This window comes from Arvicola amphibius, chromosome 12, assembly GCF_903992535.2.
Source record: "Arvicola amphibius chromosome 12, mArvAmp1.2, whole genome shotgun sequence".
Classification (NCBI taxonomy): Eukaryota; Metazoa; Chordata; class Mammalia; order Rodentia; family Cricetidae; genus Arvicola; species Arvicola amphibius.
Window position 1 is genome coordinate 44,656,855 of NC_052058.2, and position 23,587 is coordinate 44,680,441.

General features: G+C 42.2%; 1 protein-coding gene across 5 annotated transcripts in view; it reads right to left on the reverse strand.

Moving 5' to 3' along the window:
• Positions 1–2,434: 2,434 nt before the first annotated feature.
• Positions 2,435–23,587, reverse strand: part of Ngly1 (N-glycanase 1) — a 66,792-nt gene continuing 45,639 nt past the window's right edge. For 3 of the 5 annotated variants that reach the window (XM_038309515.1, XM_038309513.1, XM_038309511.1), the window contains 4 exons: positions 21,984–22,148; positions 17,554–17,739; positions 9,940–10,117; positions 8,897–9,568 (listed from right to left, as the gene is read on the reverse strand). In XM_038309515.1, coding sequence (XP_038165443.1) covers positions 9,393–9,568; positions 9,940–10,117; positions 17,554–17,739; positions 21,984–22,148 — 705 coding nt within the window. In that variant the 3' untranslated portion in view covers positions 8,897–9,392. Of the gene's footprint in view, positions 2,601–8,896; positions 9,569–9,939; positions 10,118–17,553; positions 17,740–21,983; positions 22,149–23,587 lie in introns of those variants that run through there. The other 2 variants (XM_038309512.1, XM_038309516.1) reach the window with 2 other exon arrangements.

A 23,587-nucleotide genomic window follows, 5' to 3' on the forward strand; every position in this document is an offset into this window, starting at 1 on the left:
TTGCTTTCCCCATATTCTCTGTAAGCTTGGTCCTAGAGAAGGAACTAGAGAAAGCTGAACTCACTCCTTTCTCATTAGCACCAACACACAAGCAAAGGCCTCCATAACATCATGGGAAATTCTAAGGGTAAAACACATTGGTAAAATAAGAAATGTTATCACTGTAACCACTGTAATATCCCAAATATTAGCTATGAGTCTAGAAATGGTTGGCTTGTTTATGGCCTGGTTTCTTCCTTGAAAAAAGGAGAGCACTAGAGTCAGGGCATCGTAGCTCACATCTGGAATCCCAGCACTTGAAGGCTAAGGCAGGAGGATGGGCACACGCAGAGCTTCAGGGTAGCCTGGGCTACAGAATGAGAGCCCACCAGGAAAAAAAAAAAGTAACAAGAGGCTAGAAGATGCTAAGCAAGTGTGAGAACCGAGTATGAATATCCAGAACACACTTAAAACTGCGCAAAACCACGCATGCAAAGCCAGTATTTCTGTGGCAAAATGGGAGGAGGAGACAGAGTTCCTAGAAGCTTGCAGGTCACGTAGCATGGTGTATGCAGTGCCGCACGGTGGAGATCCTATCTCCGGAAAGGTGGAAGAAGCCAGAGTCTAAGAATTTTGACATAAAATCACCTGTGTGGCTCAGATGTCTACCTTCCAAGTGCCTCCTTCTTCTGGTGAGATGCAATCCTCATTCTATGGTGAGAGCAGTCCTGGCCCTATGGTAGGATGCAGTCCTCATCCTACGATCTGATATGCCCTAAGATCCCAGGCTCTAAGCTTCAGGAAAAAGAAATGTAAGTAGCAGAAATATCAAATGCACATTTTGTAATTTCTTTCCTTCCTGATTCTATTTATGAACTCTTATTGTAAAACATTCACCAACAGTTCACGGAAGGAATTATTTCATAAATAGAAGTATAATTTAATCTTCATGCAACTCATTCTGCAATGGGTGGAACAAAAATTACGCTTTTATCAGAAAACAAGGCTTAAACACAACTCTGCATTCAATCTGAGAAAAAATAAACTTACACTCATAAAGAAAAAATAAAGTTTCCATAAATAAACTTTTTAAACCTCATGATTTATCATATGAAGAGTTTGAGAAATCAGATGTTTCTAGTGATAAGAATCATGCTTCCTTTGTATGACCCTGTGAGCATAGCACCACAGGATTCTCTGGAATATGGAGGGAGAGAGGGTAAAGGGTGTGGCTCATCTAACTGGGGGCTCAGTTGCTCAAACTTATCTGGAGAGCAGAAGCCTGGCTGGGAGTTTGAGGCAGGAGGATTGTGAGTGCCAGGTGGACAAGGTTACAGAGCAAGATGCCCACACCCCTGCCCCTAAAGGAGGCAGACTTTAGGCTCTCACTGTGTCTTTGGGCAGCTCATCTGCAACTTGGTATATCTAGAAAGCAATATTTTATTGAGGAAATGCTGGAGCCACCGGCCACAGCTCCAGTCAGTGCTAACGCCTCTGCTGCCGTGGGATGGTCTGGATCCAAGGGAAAGTGTGGCTTCTTTTCCTCAGCCGTAAAGCTCTGGAGTCCGGCTACCTCGCCATTCATGTTCCAAAGCCCTGCCATCATTCCGCTTCAGCATTTAATGTTTCAAATTTGAGTTTACAAGACGTGTAAGCTCTTTGCTGGCTGTGTTTACTAAAGGAGGATCAAAGCCCCTCTTTGCTTTTTGAGTCTTTTACATCTGCAAGCGACACTATAACATTTCAGATGACAGTGTCTCTCCAGTCAAGCGTTCAGTATGAGAAAAATGCCTTCCTTTCCAAACATTTACTTCCCCAAAGCCTAAATATTTCCCAAGCTGTAAGAGCTCTGCAGTCACACGCATTGCCCCTCTCTTGGTCATCTTCAAGAGCAGCTTTCAGCACACTGTTCATGCCTCCCCAGCAACTTTGCTTTCTTCCCGCTAAGTCCCTTTCCGGTAGGCATGACTTTAACAATTAGAGAGTAGTAGAAGATGGGTCATCTTCCCGAACACACCTTACAGAGAGGATGGCTTCCAGTGTGTGGTGTTTTCTGATGAACACATTAGGGTGCCAAGAAAGAAACAAGGTGGGTACCCTTACATGATAGGATGATGTGTGATGATGAGGGACAAACTCTGTGTCAGGAACTCACCAAGTGACTGAGACAGCGGCTTGCAGAGCACCATGTGCGATGCTTCCTGCCATTTACACAGACTTGCAGATGTTCACATCTGTAGTGTGTTAGCGGCTGCGATGCACAGCAAGAGACTGCGGAGTAAACAAACTAAATTTCTGAAGGCAGGTGCTTTTAGAGAAGGGAGAACCGAGTTACCTGAGTACCAAAGAGACACTGAGAAGCACCTCTGGAGAAGGGAAGATGGGAACAAGAGGGTCTGAAGAGGCTTTGGTACTGTTGTTTTTAATTAGACGATGAAGCAGATGAAAGAAAGGGTTTATATTACTTAATGATTTATTATTTATTTATGTGAGGGGGGATATTGCTCTGCGTGCACGGGCTCATGGAGGACAGAAGAGGGTGTCAGGTCCCTTGGAGCTGGAGTGACGGGCAGTTGCAAGCTCAGCATGTCAATATGGTTGCCAGGAGCCAAAGCCAGGTTCTGTAAAAGAGCAGGATGAACTCTTAACCACAGAGTCATTTCTCTAGCCCCAAGATCCATCCACTCTTGAGAGGAGAGTACATTGTCTCATACTTTGCTATCCTTAGTTTTATTATTTATACTTTCCTGTGTTGGTTCTTAATAGTAGGCTACTAAATAATAGCAGGGGTATCTAGGATTAACATCTAAGGATAGTAATGAGTTCCTTTTAAAAATAGGGTCTTTCTATGGAGCTAAACTGGCCTTGTGCCTCAGTCCTGTTACTGTCTCCCGAGTTCCTGCGTACTGGAATTACAAGTATGTGTCACCATGGCCAGCTTCTAATGATGACTTGGATGGCCAACTCTGCAGAGAGCATTTCCCAAAATGCACTGGGGATATTTCTTATAAAACATGCTGAGAGCCACTCCCAGTATGAATTTGGAGACGGCAAGAAGAACGGAGTACATTTGTTTCATCGGTGATTGCAAGGAGTTGAGGAAAGGTGTGTGCTATAGAGAGAGCTATTCCTACACGGCCTACATTCCAGGCTTGATAAGAATAATGATTACCAGAAACTAAAGCAACCTATTCATGGATCCTAACCACATGTGATGCAGCTTTCTGCCTTTTCACAGGTTACTCGGCATGTCAAATTATCTTGCTTTAAGCAACTCGTAATATAAGGCAGTTATATTAAATGTTTGAAATATAAACACATCCATATACAGGGAACATTCCTGTAGGGCAGAGCACTCAGAGGCAAGTAACTTTTATATAGGACTCTACACACACACACACACACACACATACACACACACACACACACACACACACACACACACCAATGAATTAATGCTAAAAAAAGTGAAATGTATTTTTGATTTAGCTTTGATTTTTCCACTTGATCTACACAAAATCAGAATATTTAAAAACATGGGTTCTTAAAACATGTTAGTGAGGAGTGATTGGCAGGAGACTTCACAGCTGCGGGGGATGTATGGGGATTGGGGCCTCCAGACACCCTGCTCTAGAGAGGCTTTGCCAGCTGCACCTGCACAGGAAGTATGAGTCTGTACAGACACAGTGGGCACCCCACCTCAGTTCTCAATATACACCCCAAATCCATATTTCCTGTTCAAAAGTCTCTGTGGAAAAAGACTGGAGACAAAGCCCCGCTGGAAACCGCTGTGCACCGCTGTAGAAAACAGGAAGAAGCTCTTAAAGAGTAAGTTGGGGGAAAATACGAATGGAGGAGTTGTGGAACAGATGTACAGAAAGTAAACTCCTGGAACTTTGGGAGCTTTGGCAAAAGGGGCCAGAGTTCAAGGCTAGCTTGGGCTACCACTGAGACCCTGTCTTAAACCCCAACAAAGCAAAGCAGAAAGGCAAGGTGAGACCCTCACAGTATTTCATAATAGCTGTAGTGAATCAAAAAGGAGAGGTGGTTTTTGCTTACATTTTCAAAGGAGAGAAAAAAAAAGAAAAGAGGAAGACATTCAAAGGAATTCATATGGTTACCCATGGTGAGAAGGCAAATTCTGGACATTCATCTGGACATTTTTGGAATTATGTAAATGTTTTATGTAAGAAAGAACTCCAGGGGAAGAAAGAAAATCCTTGAGACAAAGGAACGTTCATGCAGGTAAGTGAGGTAAAGTCTTCCAAGTGGTCTCTGCCCACGGAAAGCGGCTGCAGCCTGCGGCAAAGCTCAAGCTGAATGCCATACTCCACCCCACCCCCCCAGCCGCCCCCCCTACACTGTTCTGCAGCCCACCATCCCCTGGGGAAGTGGTGCTAAGGAAAGCTGCAAAGGTGTTCTGAAGCACAGGCTGGCTGCTGACAGGATCAGCTTGCTCCCTAACCTAAATACAGCAAACATTTAAAGAAAAGCCATGAACATAGGAGAAAACTGAGATGAACAAGGCACCAGGATGCAGAAACAGAGGTTGCTCTCTCTGCAGAGAGAGCACAAGAAAGCTCCAGTGTTTTCAAGGGCACAGCGGGCATCATCATCACCAGGTTGTCCACAAGAGGACAAGCAGGAAGAGAACTGTGGGGAGCCCCGATGTTAAACACAAAATATCTGAACAATGATGTCAGGCACCATAACAGGTGACGATGTTAGTGTGTGCACCTGAGTCCATATGTTATTAAAAACACCAACATACTCTTTCTATTGTTGTTGTTTTTTTGTTTTGTGTTTTTGAGACAAGGTTTCTCTGTGCATTTGGAGCCCATTCTGGGAACTCTCTCTGTAGATAAGGTTGGCATCAAATGCACAGAGATCTGCCTACTTCTGCCTCTCGAGTGCTGGGATTAAAGGTGTGCACCACCACTGCCTGGCTTCATTGTATTCTTAATATTAACATGCAATTTTATTAAGAAACATAAGTAAACAGGAAGTTAAGCAGTAAGCAAAAATAGCTAAGGAAAGTGGTATCTGAAAAACCAACTTCATAAGTAAACATAGAAATGTAAATTAAAACTAGATATTTTCCATCCTCTAGAAACGTAAAAATAGCACTGCTATTTTCGCTATATATTTCTGCAAAACAAAATCACTCCATGTGCCTTAAGGTCACTGATGCTTGAGGCTCTGGCACACACCAGGAATGTAGCAGTCCTGGTCCTAAGTGAGCCGGCTCCGATCTGGGCAGCATGCTCTCAGGAGGCTCAAGTCTCCAAGCCACTCTGAAAAGGCTAGTTCGTCCTGGCTGTTGGAGTGAGGCTTCACCTTTTCCTGAGCTGGCTAGATTATTCCAGTGTCACAGAGACTGGCTCCTCCAGAGTCAGCAATCCAAGAGAGTCAAGGCCTTTCATGACAAGCCTCAGAAGACCACGTGATTGCTTTCATCAGCTGAAAGGACATTAGAGCCAGCTCTAATTTTGTGCGGAAGGGGGAACAAGAGCACGGGATTGAGGAGGCGGGCTATACTGGCTGGCTGCCACCACTGTAATTTAGCTTTTGCAAAAAAGGGAGGCCAGAGCTGTCCTTTAACACCATTGCTAAGTGTGTAGTAACCAACATTTTGAATGCACATATCTTTGCATACGTTCTATGTGAAACATGTAGAATGTAATGCTAGCAATAATAAAAAAAAAGGGAAAATGGGACCCTGCAAATAAAGGGTTATGTATAAATTACAAAATACTGCGCTGTCAAATGAGACTGGAAATGGACATATTTCTAAAACAGCACTAAGAGGGTGCACGTCCATTTTAGATAAAGAAAACCCCACACACGTGAAAGCTGATCTGTGTGCACACAGGTGAAGGCCCGCAGGAAATTCTGGGATAACATATCAGAAATCTTCTCAGTCACTTCAAGTATTGGGGTAGAGTTGGGGGTGGACGCAGCATTTTTGTGATCTAGGACTACCTTGTTTGAATTAAGTTAAAATAATTTAATAATTTAAGCATTTGGAAACTGGTAAACTAGCGTGAGAACAGTCCAGTGTGTTTCTGTGATGTGCCCTGCCAGGCCTTACAGTAGCGATTTAGCTTTCTGGAACTCCTTCTGGCTTACTTATGAATTGCCTGTTAGTTAGAAACTGCAGATTGCTAAATAAGTCTTTAGACAACCAAAAGGTCGAGTTTGGTGGTTTGTCTCTGTAATCCTAGCACTTGAGAGTCTGAAGCAGGAGGATTGCACTGAGTTTGAGACTGGCATGGGCTACAGAGACCCTGTCTCAAAACAATGAAGGCTCGGGAGGGGAGAACAAATTAAGAACGACAGTGAGCTCTCACTTGTTGCAGTTAGCTTCCACTTGGCCTTTCAGTTTGAAGTCTATACACTGGGGATAAGACATACCTGCTATCTAGTGTTGATGAGGCAATTTGGCAAATCTAGAGGAAACAACCATGTGTAATAAATCAGCTGGAACTTGCATTGGCTTAGTCTCCATTTTTCTCCAAAGTATTTAAGGAAGGCATGCCTGAATCTATTAGCTTGTGAGATTTCCTCAGAACCTAAGGAAAACCACAACACTTCTATTATTACACACCCTTAGAATTTAGAATATAGAGAAGTCAGGGGTTCTAAGAACAATGTGCCTTTCCCAGTCACCACTGCTGTTAAAGCATCCCAGAAACATCCATAAAATGGTACCCATAAACTCCTGAGTCTGTAGCTTTACATTCTGGGAAGAAGGGATTGGGACAGAATCTTGTCTCTATGGCCATTTACTGAACTCTTTGGATGAGTCATTTAACTTCTTTTTTTTTTTTTTTTTTGGTCTTGTGTGTTTTTTGTTGTGAGAAAATGACAAGTCCAAGCTAAACCATCTCTAATCTTGTGGATCTCAAAATTCCATGGCAAGGTGAACGTTTCTCTAAGTATCTCTCAGTTAAAGGCATGTAGTGAGAGCTGTGGGCCGCTTCCTGCTGCCCAGCTCTCGGCTGCCTGGCTAGTTTATGCCCCGAAATAACAACACACAAACTGTATTCATTTAAACACTGCCTGGTCCATTAGTTTCAGCCTCTTATTGCCTAATTCTCACATCTTGATTAACCCATTTCTAATAATCTGTGTAGCACCACGATGTGGTGCCTTACTGGGAAGATTCTAGCATACGTCCATCTTGGGCCAGAGCTTCATCGTGTCTGTCTCACTGAGGAGAGGCATGGCATCTGCCCAGACAGAAGAGGCATGACGATTGCCCAAGATGGAATGGCACCCAACGTGGGGCTCGAACCCATGACCCTGAGATTAAGAGTCTCATGCTCTACCAACTGAGTTAGCCAGGCAGCCGAGAGCCGGGCGGCAGGAAGCAGCCCACAGCTCTCACTACAGAGGCGCTTCTGTCCTTGTAAACTGATCTACTTGCTTTGAGGACGGAATATTTAACAAAACACCAATAGTAAACAACACTGCAGAGAAAGCAGCCAGTACAACTGGTGGGGGGGGGGAGGGAGATGTGGGATTTACAGTCTTATGAGCAATGACCACCAGAGCAAATGGCCAAACTATCAGAAGCAGGATCAGGGGCCTGGCCTGGGGTTATTCCATTCCTGGTCCCCTCTCAATGCATTCTGCAGCTATACAGGAGAGGGTTACTATGCAAGAGCATAACTACTCTGTGAAGTGAGCCCTCTGTGAGCACCTGGATTATGAGTGAGGCAGGACTGTCAGCCTGCTTACCTAGCTCACCAGCTCCCTTACTGTTGTACTTCTTCACAAACTAATAAGAATTTTCTCAGATTTCCATACTATCCCTCAACAATTAAAAAATATATTAGCGTCTATTGGTTTCTCTGCACTGAAACTCTCACGGGAGACATTTCAGTGTGGAAACTTGGGGACAGCTCAGAGCTAAAGCACTTCCCTAGCATATGCAAGGCCCTGAGATCAATCTCAACTGCCCTTGCTCCTTACTCTGCTACGTAAGGACTCAGTAAAAGCTGGAATGTAGTCTCTGGGAAGATGAAGTGGAGCAGTTCTTTCAGCAAGTCCAGCACCATCGCACTGACAGAGAGCTGTAGACCTGGAGGTTTCCGGATCTCAGGGTTGACCGCTGAAGCTCAGCAGAGCTAATGCCCTCACCAAGCCACAGCTGCTGTCCAATCTCTCCAGCTGCAGGTGCCTGGCCATTTTGGCTGCTATGAATAATTCCAAGTCTGAGAGTTCCATAAGATTAATATTCAAGACATATCAACAAGTTCAGATACATAAGTTATTTAAAAAACTAAACAAGGCAGATGATTTTAAAGACAGGGTCTCATGTAGCCAAGTGTAGCCTTGTATTCTTTCTTCATCCTCCTTTATTCAGTTTATCTGATTGTTTTACACAGGGTCATGCTAGAACATATTTATGAGAAAAAGAAAAATGTAACTTTTTAGCAAGGGAGTAATTCTCAAAAGTTGACCTATAATTTAAGAGTTGGTAAATAGCTAAATATGCTGATTTAAATAGGAGAGATGAAGTTTAATGACAATTGCTACTCTTTCCATGATTCTAATATTTTTATTGAATTGGCATTAAAACCTATAACTAGAAACAGATTCATAGAACTTAAACTATGATGAGCTACTGTATAGTATACCAAGACATGTGATCTGCTTTCTGTCTAGGGGCCAGATCTCATTCACATTACCTACCTTTCTCATACAATGCAGTTTCAAAGCCAAGAATACTTTATTCAATGAGGTAGCTTATAACTCAAAGCTACCAAGTTCCCATACATTATGGAATTTGCAATGTATCTTTGAATTTAAGTTGTGTTAAATGTTTTCAGAACCTGTGTACACTGAGGTAGTTTTTAATGTTCATCATACCCAGAAAAGCCTGTTTTTAGTAAAGATAAGCACTGAAAGGTATAAGACAAAATAATTTGCTTTATTTAACTATCCATACATTTACAATCATAAAAACCTTCATGCATATAACTTAAGAAATACTTGACTTTCATATTTATTCAAAATCAAGAGTGTTGGGAAAATCTAATCAGAAAACATTAAGTGGCTAGCAGCCCCAGATTTTATAAGTCACGAACAGATTTAATCACGAATCCCATTATTTTCTCTTACAAGTCTACCAACCATGTTTAGACTAGAATTTCAATTGGTTACTCTATAGCAAATACCTTACACCAAAGTTTAGTCACAGATAGAAGTCAGTTTTTAATTGAAGATTTCTTATGGTCCACACTATGAAGATACATTTTAATGAGGATTACATGATATACACCCAGCAAAAGAAACCTGTTGGACAGGGCAGTGAACTGCCAACTAGACGTGCATTGAGCTAACACGCAACTGGAGGCCATGGCCAGTCCCTGACTGTGGCCAGTTTTTCCCTGAAGTTCAGGTTTTCAGAGGTCACTTAATTCTATAATTATCTCCAGGCCATTTTCTCCAGGGTCACTTAAGCTTTGCCTAAACAGCTGGGTATGTTGCCAAGCAACGCCTCCATCTCCTCTGCTTAATTCTGCTTCCAATGTGACTTCTGTGGCACCAGAAAAATCATTATAGGAACGAATATTTTTATCTGTTGGAGGGAAAAAAGAATTTGCATTTGAGTTTTGGTAATCTGAAAAGCATTGAGAGGTTTGAAACACACTTCTTATAGGACTGACACAGTTTAACCCTTTAAAAGCAGACATTTTTCTTTACAGAAGAAATTTATCCTTTGGAACAAAGAAATTATTTTTTTCTTCCTGCATTTGTTTCACCACGCAAACACACACACATGCACTCACACACAATGCACTCAAGCAAACACACACTCGTACGCACGCACCCAACAACCTGTCTAACACAAAATGAGATGAAATATTTTACCATAGCAATGGGAGCAACTGTTGGCACATCTCAGCCAAATGCACGCAGCCCACAGATGTTGAGCACCCTGGCACCCACCTCCCAGCAGGTTGACTTGAGCTGCATCAGACCGCAGTTTCCACCTCACGGATCCACTCTCAAAGCTCTGGCTACTCGTTCTGATGGAAACATTATCTATTTTCAGGCCAGCTGACCCACACTCAAACTTCCAGGAAATATATGCAAAAGATGATCCTTCTTTTCGGGCCAAATACACCTAAAAGTCAGGGCAAGTGGGAGGGATTTTCGGAAGAAATCAAACAGTGTAGAAAACTAAAGTCTCATTACTTCATGAACACATAATCATTAAAAATGAAATTTTCCTGACTAAAAAGACTGTCATCGCCTTTTCTGTCATTGTCAGCAATATTTCCTGTGGCATCTTTTGGTATGCAGAAAGTTATCATAGTACATGTGTCCCCTCAACTACAGTCTCTCTAGAAGTTCATTATCTAAAGGAAGCATCAAGAGGAGCTATCATGAGCATGAATTCTTACAAATGACTGATGAGTTCGGACTCAACTCCTCAGTCAGGATTTTCAGGCCTACTTTCCTACAGTGAGGCCACAGCCTCTCCGTGGACATGACATCTGCTCAGCCACCACTAAGAGCTGCCAAGGTGACACACAGGCCTGCCTTTCTGGTGCACTCCCTGTTCGCTCACAAGCAGTGCTCCTTCCCACCTTAGAGTCATGGTTTAAGGAGCCCAGGTCTACTGGCTGTTTCTAGTCTGTCCTGCCACAGGAGCCCTCTATGTGTGTCACGAGACTCACATTTATGCCCCGGCCTCTCTACGCTGACCCACACTCACTCCCTCTATTAGCCCAGTACTCTTCTGTCTGCACTAGTCAGACAGAACAACACCTGCATCTGGCCCTGCCTCCACTGCTCTGTCCCAGGCTCTCTCATCAAGTCTCACTCTCTCCATGACATCTGCCTAGTCTAGCATGTATCTCAGGTCCCAGGCTCTTGCCTTAAATCTAAACTTTCAGCATCCAAACCCTTGACAATCTCATCACGCCTGGACTTGCCAGCCTTTCCTCACTCTAGTGTAGTAGTTTCCTGGGCTTCTGTGTGATATAACCACATCAAAAGGGCTCGGGGGTACAGGCACTGAACTCATGGGGAGAGGCTTCTAATAAACATGAAGTAGTTATCAAGCATTAATATGTAATTATATAACACACAAATGGGCAGATATTCAAATTTGACTAGTTCATTTAGAAACAGAAAACTGATACTTTGTAAATATGGGGCAAATGGCTGACAGGACCATATGAGTCACACCTACTGTGGCAGCGTCTTACTATATATATGTACTATTTTGTATTCTAGTCTCTATAATTGGGTGAAATCAACCACATTATTCTACTTATTCTATTTTTCTCCAGGTTAGATATACTTGTGTGGGTTGACATCTACTTGTAGGTAGATATATTTGGGAAGAGGGACTCTTAATTGAGAAAAATACCCTTCCTGATTATTCCAAATGGCAGAAGAAAGAAGAATATAAAGAAAAACATGTGCATCTATAGCTCTTAGTTCATATTCAACAATATAAGTATGGTTCACATTAATGTGCAAGGGGCCGAAAACAATAACTTACCAGAAGCTATGCCTAGTATAAGTTGAGATAGTGTTTCTAAACTGTGTGTTTGTAGGAAGAAATTCAAGAACACAAGTCTGAAACACACTACAGAAGCTGTGGCTAGTGATGAAAACTTTATTCTGCAACAAAGTATCTGGAAAGTGAAGCTGTACTTGGGGTACATTATAGATGAGGAATGACCTGGGTAAGGTGAATACAAAACTCAGAATCAATCTTAGTGCCAGATACTCCAGGCTACTAGTGATTAGAACATGGTAGAATAGAAAACAGCATATATAAATATAGCACCAGTCAGTTTTTTTAAAAAAAAATACTAGAAAAATCAAGTATTGAGAAGCACATCTCACCTGAAAATCAGAAAAGCAGTTCACTTTTTATTTTTAGCAATTTAAGTTTATTCTAATGAAAAAATATGAATGCTAGATAAATTCACTTGCTTAAAGGGGGCACATTTAGTTAACTCTACAAAATAAACTGGATACACACACACACACACACACGAAGGCAAGTCTACGGAGTATGGTCTTGATTAGATGATGTGGGAAGGCCCATGCCTGGTGGTCTTTACTGTATAAGAGAGCAAACTGAACTAGTCATGAGGAAGAAGCTAGCAAGCAGCCCCGCCCCCCCTGCAGCTGCCCCTATGACCTTTGCTTCAGTTCCTGCCTGACTTCCCTCAGGACTACAAAGGTGTAAGATGGAACCCCCTTTCCTCCTAAAGCTGCTTTTGGTAATGTTTTATCATACCAATAGAAACCCTAGCCGGGTGGTGGTGGCGCATGCCTTTAATCCCAGCACTCGGGAGGCAGAGGCAGGCGGATCTCTGTGAGTTCGAGACCAGCCTGGTCTACAAGAGCTAGCTCCAGGTCAGGCTCTAAAGCCGCAGAGAAACCCTGTCTCAAAAAACCAAAAAAAAAAAAAAAAAAAAAAAAGAAACCCTAGCGAGAGCGAGGACAATACTCATTAATGTGAAATGTTATCAGAATTAGTAATTAGAGATAATGTATCTATTGAACAGTCTTGCTCTAAGAAGACGGTCTTGGGGACTGGAGAGATGACTCAGCTGTTAAGAGAATGTCTTGTTCTTGGAGAGGACCTGAATTCCATTCCTAGCACTGACATTAGGTGCCTCACAACTTCTTGTATCTCTATCTACAGAAGATCTGATTTCCCCTCTGGGCTCACTGCCACAGGCACCTGCGCGGCACAGGCAGGCAGATCTCTGCATTTCAGACCAGCCACAGCCAGACAGCATGATCCTGCCTCAACCCCGCCTCAGGATGTGTATAGTCAACCATTGCTTGCTGTTCATAAGCTCAGAAGTGTGGAGCTGTCAAATCCATGTAAGTTCAGGACTACCTCACTATAGCACCCTCTGGTGTTCACAATTCCCCACTCTTTTTCTTGTAGCTATTTGTAAAAAGAACCTGGGACCCTGGGACCCTGGGACCCTGTGATGGTTCCTTGTTCCCTGGGAGTCACTGGTCTCAACCATCTTAAACTACTGGGTCTCCATCTAAGGAACAGTCACAGCCTGAATGCCCCTGTAAGGGAGTGGCTACTAAAGACAGTTATTTAGGAAAGAGAAGCCAAACAAAGGGGCTACAAGAAAGGTGATTGGAAAGAACTAAGTCTAGGAGAAAGCAGTGAAGACAAAAATGGACATTTCTATTTCAGTAAACATTTCTAAGTCCATGTTTCTCCTAGTGGACGGGTCTCTAGTACAGTCATCGACAGTCAAGTTAATCTCAAGTCACTAGCTCACTCTGAGAACTACCTTGATTGAATTGTGTGGGTCTGGGTCACAATTGCAGCACTGGTTGTAACTTAGGGATTATAAAAGCTGTGAACATGCCTGAAAGAACTGCTTGGTTATAAATTTAATTTTTAGTCTTAAAGGTAGCAGCTTCTAAGAACACAGAAACTTAAAAATCATTAGGGTTTATATTTTTAATTCACCAGTGCTTTAAAAATCCAAACACACTGTGAGCAAATAAAAGGGTGTTTATGCTAAAGTAATATATTATCGAAACAAACTAAACCCTATTTATATTAATTCTTATTTCTTTTTCATACACTATATTCTGTCCATGGTATTTTTACCCAATTAAATGATAAAATGATACTTTTGGATGTCGGTAGGAATATTTAGTTTGGTAGCCTGAAGTATACTATAATAGGATCTATAGAAAGGCTTTTGATTATGGTCATGTCTATGAATAACGAACACCAGCAGGACAAGTAACTCTAACTTATCTAGGAGAAAAAAAATATTCTCTAAGCTCCCAAATATGTGTGTGTGTGTGTGTGTGTGTGTGTGTGGTAAGTGCATGTGACAGTGGAGGTCAGAAGAGGGATTCCAATCCCCTGGGGCTGGAGTTATAGACAGTTGTGAGCCACCTGACGTGATAGGAATTGAAGCTGCATCCTCTACAACGTCCTACCTCACAGACCAGTTTCTGCCTATATTTACAGGCTTCATTTCCAGCGGGCATGTTTATATGTACTCCCTGGGTGTATTGAAGAGGTACACGCTACTCTCTGACCTTAGCAGGAACTCCAGTAAAACCGGAAACCAAGGAGCTTTTCCTCCAGCAACCCATCCCAGCCTTTTCGGCATCTGAAAGTACACCAGGGCACCAGGGCACGTACAGCCTGTGGGTGAAGTGCATGACACCAGCTACACCAATGGGTGGGATTTCAGAACTGAGAACGTTTGCTGAGACTTTCTGGCTTTTAGTGAGGGTTGAAGAACTTCAGCTTGGACTGTTGAGGTTCACTCTAATCACTGCACTCATCCCACAGGCACCCTGGGGCACCCTTCCCACAGATGCCCTGCAGAGCGGCGGACTTCAAGGGATTTTAATTCACTACTGGCACACTGGTATTGCTCATGAATCCACTTTCAGTTGCTCTGTATTTAAATCCTTCTGTGCTATTTCTGACTCATTCCACCCCTAGCTTCTGGAGTTACTTCTTTGGGGTACTAGTACAATCATGGTATCACCTGCCTGAGAACCCCATACTTCCTGATTAAATAAATGCAAGGTAATTTGAGTTCTGCTCCTCCAATTTCATTCCCCACTGCTCTACATATTCCTCTCTATACACTGTTCCCTGAGCACACTGTGTTTCCACCTCTGTACGTCCCTAGTCACTATTTCCATGATCCTAAACTCTGCTTCATATCGTGCCCTGAAGCTGAGAAACTCTCCATTTGTTTTCTTACAAAAGCCTACCCACATCTTATTTCTGAATCAGGAAGTTAGTGACTTTTTAAAAAATCTTCTCTTTTTCAATAGTTGAGATTCGTATTCTTCTAGAACTTATGCTATCAATCAAATTGCTAGTCCACATATCCTTCTTATACTAGGTCATGGTCTTAGAAGTTACTATTGCTGTGATGAAACAAACACCACAACCAAAGACCTCGGGGAGGAAAGGCTTTATTGTGTTCACAGGCCTATACAACAGTTCATCATCAAAAGCAGCTAGGGCAGGAACTCACCGGGGGCAGGAACCTGGAGGCAGGAGCTTATGCAGAGGACATGGAGAGAAGCTGCTCACTGGCTTGGTCCCCATGGCTTGCTCAGTCTGCTTTCTTATAGAACCCAAGGCCACCAGCCAAGGGATGGCCACAACCACAATGGGCTGTGCCCTCCCTCATCAATCATGAATTAACAAATGCCTTATGGCTTGTGTACAGCCTGATCTTATGGAGGCATTTTCTTAATTGAGGTTTCTTCCTCCTGGAGGACATAGCTTGTGTCAAGTTGACATAAACTAGCCAGCACAGTCACAGGCCCCTTGTGGCCTGTTTCTTTGTTTATTTCACCCTGAACGCTAACCACTTTTTTCAACCTGCATGTATGCTAAGTGACTAAATAAAAAATTCCCGACACAAGTGAGTATAGTGACAGGAAAAACGTTCAAAAGTCGAGCTTGAGGTGTAAATGGATGGAAATCTTGTGAGCATGTGCACACCGAGCACTACAGGGATAAAGAGAAAGGATAACAGGCGCACTCAAGGCTGCAGATTCAGCCCACATATTCAATCACTCTTTCTGACACTCACCAGGCTGCACTGACTATGTATTAGGCACCAGATAATTGAGTATGACAAGAAATGGGAAATGGAGATCTTGAAGATGCTACTGCTGTAAGAGAGACAAGTCTATTCTTACACACAGCTGCTGAATAAACGTGAAGACAAGATGCACAGCACATAGTGAAAAGAATCTACAAACGGTGAAAGTCCCAGTTAGCTGGGCCTGGACATTAAGCAAGCGCTGAGGACAAGCAGTCAGTCACAAAGGAGACAGCAAAGGGCAGGGTAGTTGATGTTCTGAGGAGGAAGAGGAGGAAGGGCAGGGTGGCTGAGGTTCTGAGGAGAAGTCAGAAAAATAGAGTAGTTGCACAGCAGAGCACCGAGCAAGAGGAGGCTGGAGAAACAGCCAGGTGACTTCTGCAAGAATACTCAATTCAGGAACTACTGAATTTTGGAAAACATTTTCCCAGCAGAGAAAACAGCACATACTTAAAAGGACCATGGCAGATATACAGATGAACTAGGCAGCCATAACCTTGCTTTTAAAGGTGAAGGACAGACTCATGTGCCTCTCAAAGAGTGCACTCATCTTGTATTGATTTCTATGTTCCTTTCAATTTAGATATTATTGAACAATGTATTTGGAGGCTAGAAAATCTCGCACAAGCACGTGGCCTCGGGACGTAAGAAACAGGTTGCTGATACACGCTGTGTGGGACGTCACTGAATAAAGGAGCTGGGAGCTGCCTACCATCCAACAGAGAGGGGAAACAACTGAAGACGGCTGATGGCTCGAAATGGGAGAGACAGGTTTAATGACAATTGCTATTCTGAGTCTCTCTCTCTCTCTCTCTCTCTCTCTCTCTCTCTTTCTAGCTTCCTCCCTTCTCTCCATAATTCTAGTACTTTTTATTGATTTAACACATTTTTATAGGATTTAAATTCTATAGCCAGAAACACATTCACTCAACATAAAGTGTTTTCTACTCTACACTAATCAAAGCATGTCTCAAATAGACATGTCTGCTTTTTGTTTAATGACCTTTGCATCCCATTCACATCTCTTAACTCCACATACAATGTACTCTTTCTGACTACAGTGTTATCTTTTGATCCACGTATCCAAACAGGCTATATGTGCCTGCTGTTTGGATGAACACCTACTCATCTTTCAGTGTCCAGCTCAAATATGCCTGTTCTGTGGAGATCTGCCCAACTCCCACAGCCATAGCTAATTACCTCAGCGTTTCCATAGTGATGCACTGACATCTTATTATAGCACGCTGCATGGTAGTTAAGACGGCTGTTATGGTTTCCCTGTTAGATGGTAAGAGAAGGGACTCACGCTCACTCATCTAGCTGAGAGCAGGCCTGGTCTATATAACAGCAAATGTCCGCAGATGCACACACAAGTGTGGAGGACAAAAGACAAGTGTGCCAGAGCTGCCCTGCTTCTCAGCACACCGCACCTCTGCCACGTACCACCGTTTTCTCTACTATTATTTTCCCTAGCGACACTGCTGACTAGGGAGAAACACGAGCCTTCTTCAGCTCAGCAAGTACAAACTAGTTCCTGAGTAATGAAAACTTCAATTCCATTCTGCTTTCTGCTTAGGAGATTTAGGATAAAGACAATTTTCCAGAAGATGTCCATCTTCTACCAACTACATAATCATTATGGTCATGCACACCTTGAAATTCTAAGCTTTATTGTTTGGTTTTATGCTATTTCTTTAGCTAAATAAAAATATTTGTGAAATTACTAGTGTAACAATCCCAAACCCATTCTTGGTTCATTAAGAAGGATCCCTGATAGAAGTGCAGAATCTCTAATGCATTTTTGATGAAATGTTGGGAACAGGATTTTATTTTCCCACTTAAAGAATTACCAAAAGCAATTATATCAGCTTTCATATTATATATAGCTGGAAAATTAAGGCAACCTATATCTGTTTAAATAATAACACATATTTTAAAGTTTCATGCATTAAGTTACCATGTTCCAGTCTGTTTCAACTTTTCTGAATATAGATTCCATTTTCCACACACCATTCTCCCATCCGGAGATGTATTCATTGTTGTTGGAAACTCGGATGTACCGGTCCTTTACAACATCATAGCGTAGGTGAAACTGCTTAGAGATCTTCTCGTTTTCAGAAGGGATGAACAGGGTTTCCTTTCTCTTGAAAAAATAGAAATGGAATATTCAACACTATGGAGACATGAAAACAAAAAGAAGAGATGCTATATAAAAGGCACACTCAAATTGAAAAGGACAAGTGTATTACACCAGAGAAAACTCAGAAAAGATTTTACAGCTTACATATAATTAATACAATACGGATACAGCACAAGGTATTGCAGAAACAAGTGTGAGTTGAGATTGAATTTTCATCATCTATGGTGGTGGCTTGAATGAGAATGGCTCCCATAGACTCATGTGTTTGACTACTCGGTCTCCTGTGAAACTATTTGGGAGGGATTAGCCTTGTTAGAGGAGGTGTGTCGAGGGAGCAGCTTGAGTCTTCAAAAGCCTCTTGCCATCCTAGTGACCTTTCTGCTTCCTGCGTGTGGATCAAGATGTGAACTCTCAGCTGCTGCTTGAGTGCCATGCCCGCATGCCTGCCTGCTGCCATGTGTACGCTACCTTGGTCATGATGGTTCTCCCTAGCAATGGAAAACTAACACATCTACATAAGCTCATGTATTTTTCTCATCTCCACTCCTCCACCTCCGTCTCTGATACCAAATCTCACCACCATCTTTACACTCTCACCTTTTCTATCTGTGCTCTATACAGATGACCTAAAAGCATGAAGTAGGATGCCTCTCTCTCTCTCTCTCTCTCTCTCTCTCTCTCTCTCTCTCTCTCTCTCTCTCTCTCTCTCTCTCTCTCTCTCTTCCAATACTCTTTCTCTTCCTTTTTAAAATTTTATTTTGAGACCGGTCTTATACTATGTGCCCAAGGCTGGTCTTGAACTCACCATACTTTTGCCTACTCATCCCAAATACTAAGACAGGCTTGTGCCCTATGCCCAACTGGGATACTTCACTTCACTAACTCCACAGTGTTTGGGTGGAAGCATCACTCCAGTCTCTGGCATCCATGTACCCAAAGAGTCTGGAATGTTTGGTGAAGGCTTCACCTCAGCCCTTGGTGTCTATATATCCAAAGAGCCTGGATTGTTCGGATGGAAGCTTAACCGCAGTCCCTGGCATTCATATATTCAGAGTCTGGAATGTTTGGATGAAAGTCACACCCCAGCCCCTGGCATCCATATATCAAAGAGTCTGGAATGTTTGGGTGGAAGTTCTACCTCAAGACCCCTCCTCTCTGGGGACCTGGAAAGTCATTCATAAGTTAATTAAACCCGGGCTTTTCTAATTCGGTACAATTTGGTCTGGTTCAGATTACTATGCCTGCAGAGAGGTTTATCGGGCACAGGAACTTTTCACACAGTACTTCAAACTCTTCTCTAAGGCTTGCAGGCTGTAGATGCCAATGAGGTCTCAGGGTTGCTCTGTCCTTTGCCTGCATCTCACCACATTGCTCTCCTCTCAGTTCCTCAGAAAGAATGGGTGGATTTTTGCCTTAGGACCCTGACCCATTCCACCCTGTCTAGAATCTCCACATTTATGACTCTTTCTCATCCTTTAGGCCTCAAGCTTAAGCCATTTCACTAAAATATACTTTATTGATACAATAAGTTAGAAATTTGTCTAAGAGGTATTTTTCTCATGTTAAAATTACTATAAAAGTCTGTTTTAGCTTAAAATTCCAGACAAATTTGATTTTCTCATCCAAAGGAAACTAAGGTTTGATTTAAAAATAAAATAGTCCTTTCTACTCCCAATCAGTAGATACTTCAAACATCTGTAAGAGCAGATATGTTTCTTCTGTGTCTGTATGTATCTTGATGTGTGGCTTGTCCTGTACTCTCGGGACAGTGATTTTTATAATGGGCACTGTCCTGGGGAGCAGGCCTTCTCCGAAGTGCTACACTGTAACTGCCTCCAGATATTGTCAAGGCCACCAGAAGGCAAAAGCACCACTGTAGAGAACCAGCAATCTGTGTCAGTATCTTGATATATTATTCATTACTCTTACAGATGCTGAGTATAATTTTGTGTTAAACTTTAGGTTCTTGGTATTAAAAAGTAAATACAGGTACAAGAAACAATGAACACTGTAAAAATATCTATTACAAGTATGTGTGTGTATCACTGTTAATGTAAAATAGTAGCACTGAGTGCGGTGTAGTGGTGCAAACATAATCACAGTACTTGGAAAAACTGAGGCAGGAGAATAGCAAATTTGAGCCAACCTGATCTACACTGTAAGACCTTTATCTCAAATAAAATAGCAGAAATTGTTATCAGTTAATATATGAAAGAGAATGTAATTCTCTAGCAGAACCTGCATATTGTACTGTCAAAAGGTAAATAAAATTATTTTTTAGAATTTGATTTTAATAAGTTCTATTTTAACATTCTCAATTCTCTTCCTAATTTCTTCCTTCTCTCTTTTTTGGTATCGAGGACTCAGGACCTTGAGACTATGAGACAGGCAATTCTACAAAGCCACATTCTCTTCTCTGCTTTCTCAAAGGTGTTTCAGAATGCTAACACAATCTAAAGTTTTCTCTTATAAAGGATAAGTAATGTCAACGTGAAAATAAAAAAAATATATATATATATACATTATTGAATGTATCATGTATGTAAAGAAGCAAAGCAACATGTAGTAAGATTAATATTTCATAAAAAATTGAGATCAGGCTGGTCTCAAATTTGCAATCCTCCTGTCTCGGCCTCCCTAGGGCTGGACTACAGGCATGTGTCATCACTCCTAGCCTGCATAAAACTCTGTTAAGATAAAATTTTCCTTTCAGAAAACAATACAGTAATATTTTCCTCTTGCTCCAAATGACTGTGAGATTAAGCTCCAAATATTTTGAGGATTAATACCCCTTTCTGCTCACTTTTAGAACACTCATTTGTAAAATGGGAGCCAGTGGTTTCTTTTTAAATCTACAACACTAAGATGGTCTCCAGCAACTGAGAAATTCTCAAAGTTTTCAAAAGGGGAAAATGATCTCGTTCTGACCCAGTTTATATTTTTAAAGTTTAATCAGTGTACACCCATGTAAGGAAGCACACTCACCCCAAAGATGAAAAGGAAATGAAGACCTAAATAATGTCCACGCTTTCAGCTGAACACAGCTGTGAGTTAAATGCGCTCTTTAATGGCTTTATCGAGATTCAGGCTCCTAACTTGTACTCTGTCAGCAGTGATCGGAACTATTTGTTGAGCTTGGCTGTTGTAATTCTATAGCTAAACCAACATTACTAATAGCCTATCGCGGATGATGAGATAAACTAAAAATCAAACACAAAATTTATTGGGGATAATTCACTCTTTTAGGACATAGGAAAAATGGGTCACAACAAAGGACATCCTTACATAAAGAAAACATAAAGCTTTAATTTGTTTGGGATTGCTGAGTTGTCTGGTAACATTATGAGAGGGATCATTTTCCTCTCCAACGCGTTTCACCCTGCGGCTTCCTGGATCACGTATGTGCTGGATGATCCAGCAGTGCTACTTGTAGCTCCCTAGGGAGGGAGTGATCTGCGCACTGCACTGTTTCAGTGGTTGCTACAGACCACGGTGCACAGACTTTCACCTGGGTCCTAACTTGAGAGTTAAGGTACACAAATCAGTCCCTGTGTTATTCCTTCCATTTCCAGAGAGGAAGCATGTGATAACAACCCTCTCTGTGGCACTGAGGGCTGAACTAGTGCCTCACATGCTTGGCAAATGCTCGACTGCTGAGCTGCACTCCAGCCCTTCTTTCCCCCTTTCATGTTGTTGAGTCACTGCATGGCCACGCTGAACTGCAGCTCTCCTGCTTCAGCCTGCCTAGTGTCCAGGGCCACTAGTGCGAACAGGAACAGCTACCTGCGAGTTCTTACAGGTTACAGAAGGAAGATGCCGAAAGCCTTAGCCACTAAAGCAACGGACTATAAGAAATGCCCATTTTTACTTTTAAATGGAAGAGAAAATGAGATTTATTTGTTTTTTTTTTTTTTTTTGTTGTTGTTGTTGTTTTCCCGAGACAGGGGTTTCTCTGTAGTTTTAGAGCCTGTCCTGGAACTAGCTCTTGTAGACCAGGCTGGCCTCGAACTTACAAAGATCTGCCTGCCTCTGCCTCCCGAGTGCTGGGATTAAAGGCGTGTACCACCACCGCCTGGCGAGAAAATGAAATTTAAATCTTGTTTCATATTGTAAACCTACCCCTATTTCCCACTCATAAAACCTCCCAGAAAGAAAATTATTCTGCTCTCTTGACAAGTTAGTTTTCTGAAAGCCATGAGTGCAGTACAGCAAGAAGGTGCATCAGCTTATCTGACTGGAGCACGTACCTCTAGACCTGCTTCACCTCGGGCCACTCTCCAAGCCAATGACCCAGACACCCTTCCACCAAGTTCTCCGGGTTGGGGGGTTTTGGGAGATATAAATTCAACAAGCTCCACAATTATCCTCTGAAGAAGTTCTTTTCTTCTGTTTTCTGACAATGATAGCTGCCTCTGTAATTAGTGTTTAAAATCAGAGTTTAGGGGAATACAGAAGTCCACCTCTAAACAAAATAAAAACACTGATATTTTCAGTCTTTTTGATCTTGAAAGATGCAATCAATTGTGTTTCCAAGCTACTTAGAAAATTCAAAAATAAGGAAAACCTCATTTTATGTATTTTATTTTGTGAAATGAAATGATCTAGCACCATTTTCAACAATTCATGACCTGGATGACCGTGGCTTTAAAATGGGAGGTAGCATTTTGTGCTCTGGCTGTGATGGACTAGCTAGCGTGTGTGATTGCAATGGCCTTGCTAAGAAAGCTATGGAGACACGAGCTCCTGGTCACCCACATGCGGACACACAGAAGTGAGGGGAGATGGATTTGGTGTACAAAATGGAAAGCTACGAAGGAGACAGGATGCAAGAAGATTCAGGGGGACAACGAGAAGGACCATACTGTACCCTTCTCCCCACCCAGGAACTTGCCTGTTATTAAGCAGCATGGGAAGAGGCTGAGAAATCAGGCATAAAATGTGGGCTGAGGCTCTGAGATGCAAGACAGAATTCCTAGCAGAGTCAAAGGTGGGGAAATCAAACCTAATGCAAAAGGTCAGGCTCTTAGATTTCCAGTTCAGGGTCTCTAAAAACGCCTCATGAGACTGAAAGGTGAGTCTGAATCAGACTGAGGCCTTGCCACACACACCAATCAAGAGTCACATAAAACTGTATGGTTTCATTTTCCTTGCCAGGCAAAGAAAAATCAGTTGTTTTTAAGGTATGACAAAGCTGCATACACACACCTACCAAAGGGTTATAAAATGACTCTGCAATCTCAGACCCCTAGTTCTTCCCTCCCTCAGTAAACACTATAACCATTTCATATCTTACTTCAAAAATTTTCATACATGAACACGTGGGTACATTTATATATAAATTTCTACACAAATACAAGAGCATCATTATATTCAAGATACAGTTTGGTAACTAAACAAGACATTTTTTTTGTTTCTTCAGATAGGGTCACACTATGTAGTTCAGGTTAGCCTGGAATTTACTATCCACCTGCCTCAGCCTCCCAATAGCTAGGGTTGCTAGATTACAAGCATTTACCAACAGACCCAGCAATGACATACTGTGTGTACATGCACATGCATATGCACATGGGTTCACATGTGTGCATACATGTGGTGTGCAAATACGTGTAGTGTGTCTGTGTGTGGTGTATGCATGTGTATATGTGTGCCTATCATGTATGCATGTGTAGAAGCCAGAGGTTAACATCAGGTACCATCCTCTATCTTTTTCCATCTTACTTTGGAGCTAGAACCTCTAATGAACCTGAATCTCACCATCATAACTAGACTAGCTACCCTGGGACCTACATGTGGGTAACTGCTAAATGCCGGGGTTACAGGTACAAGCTGCTATGTTGTAGTTTACATGGGT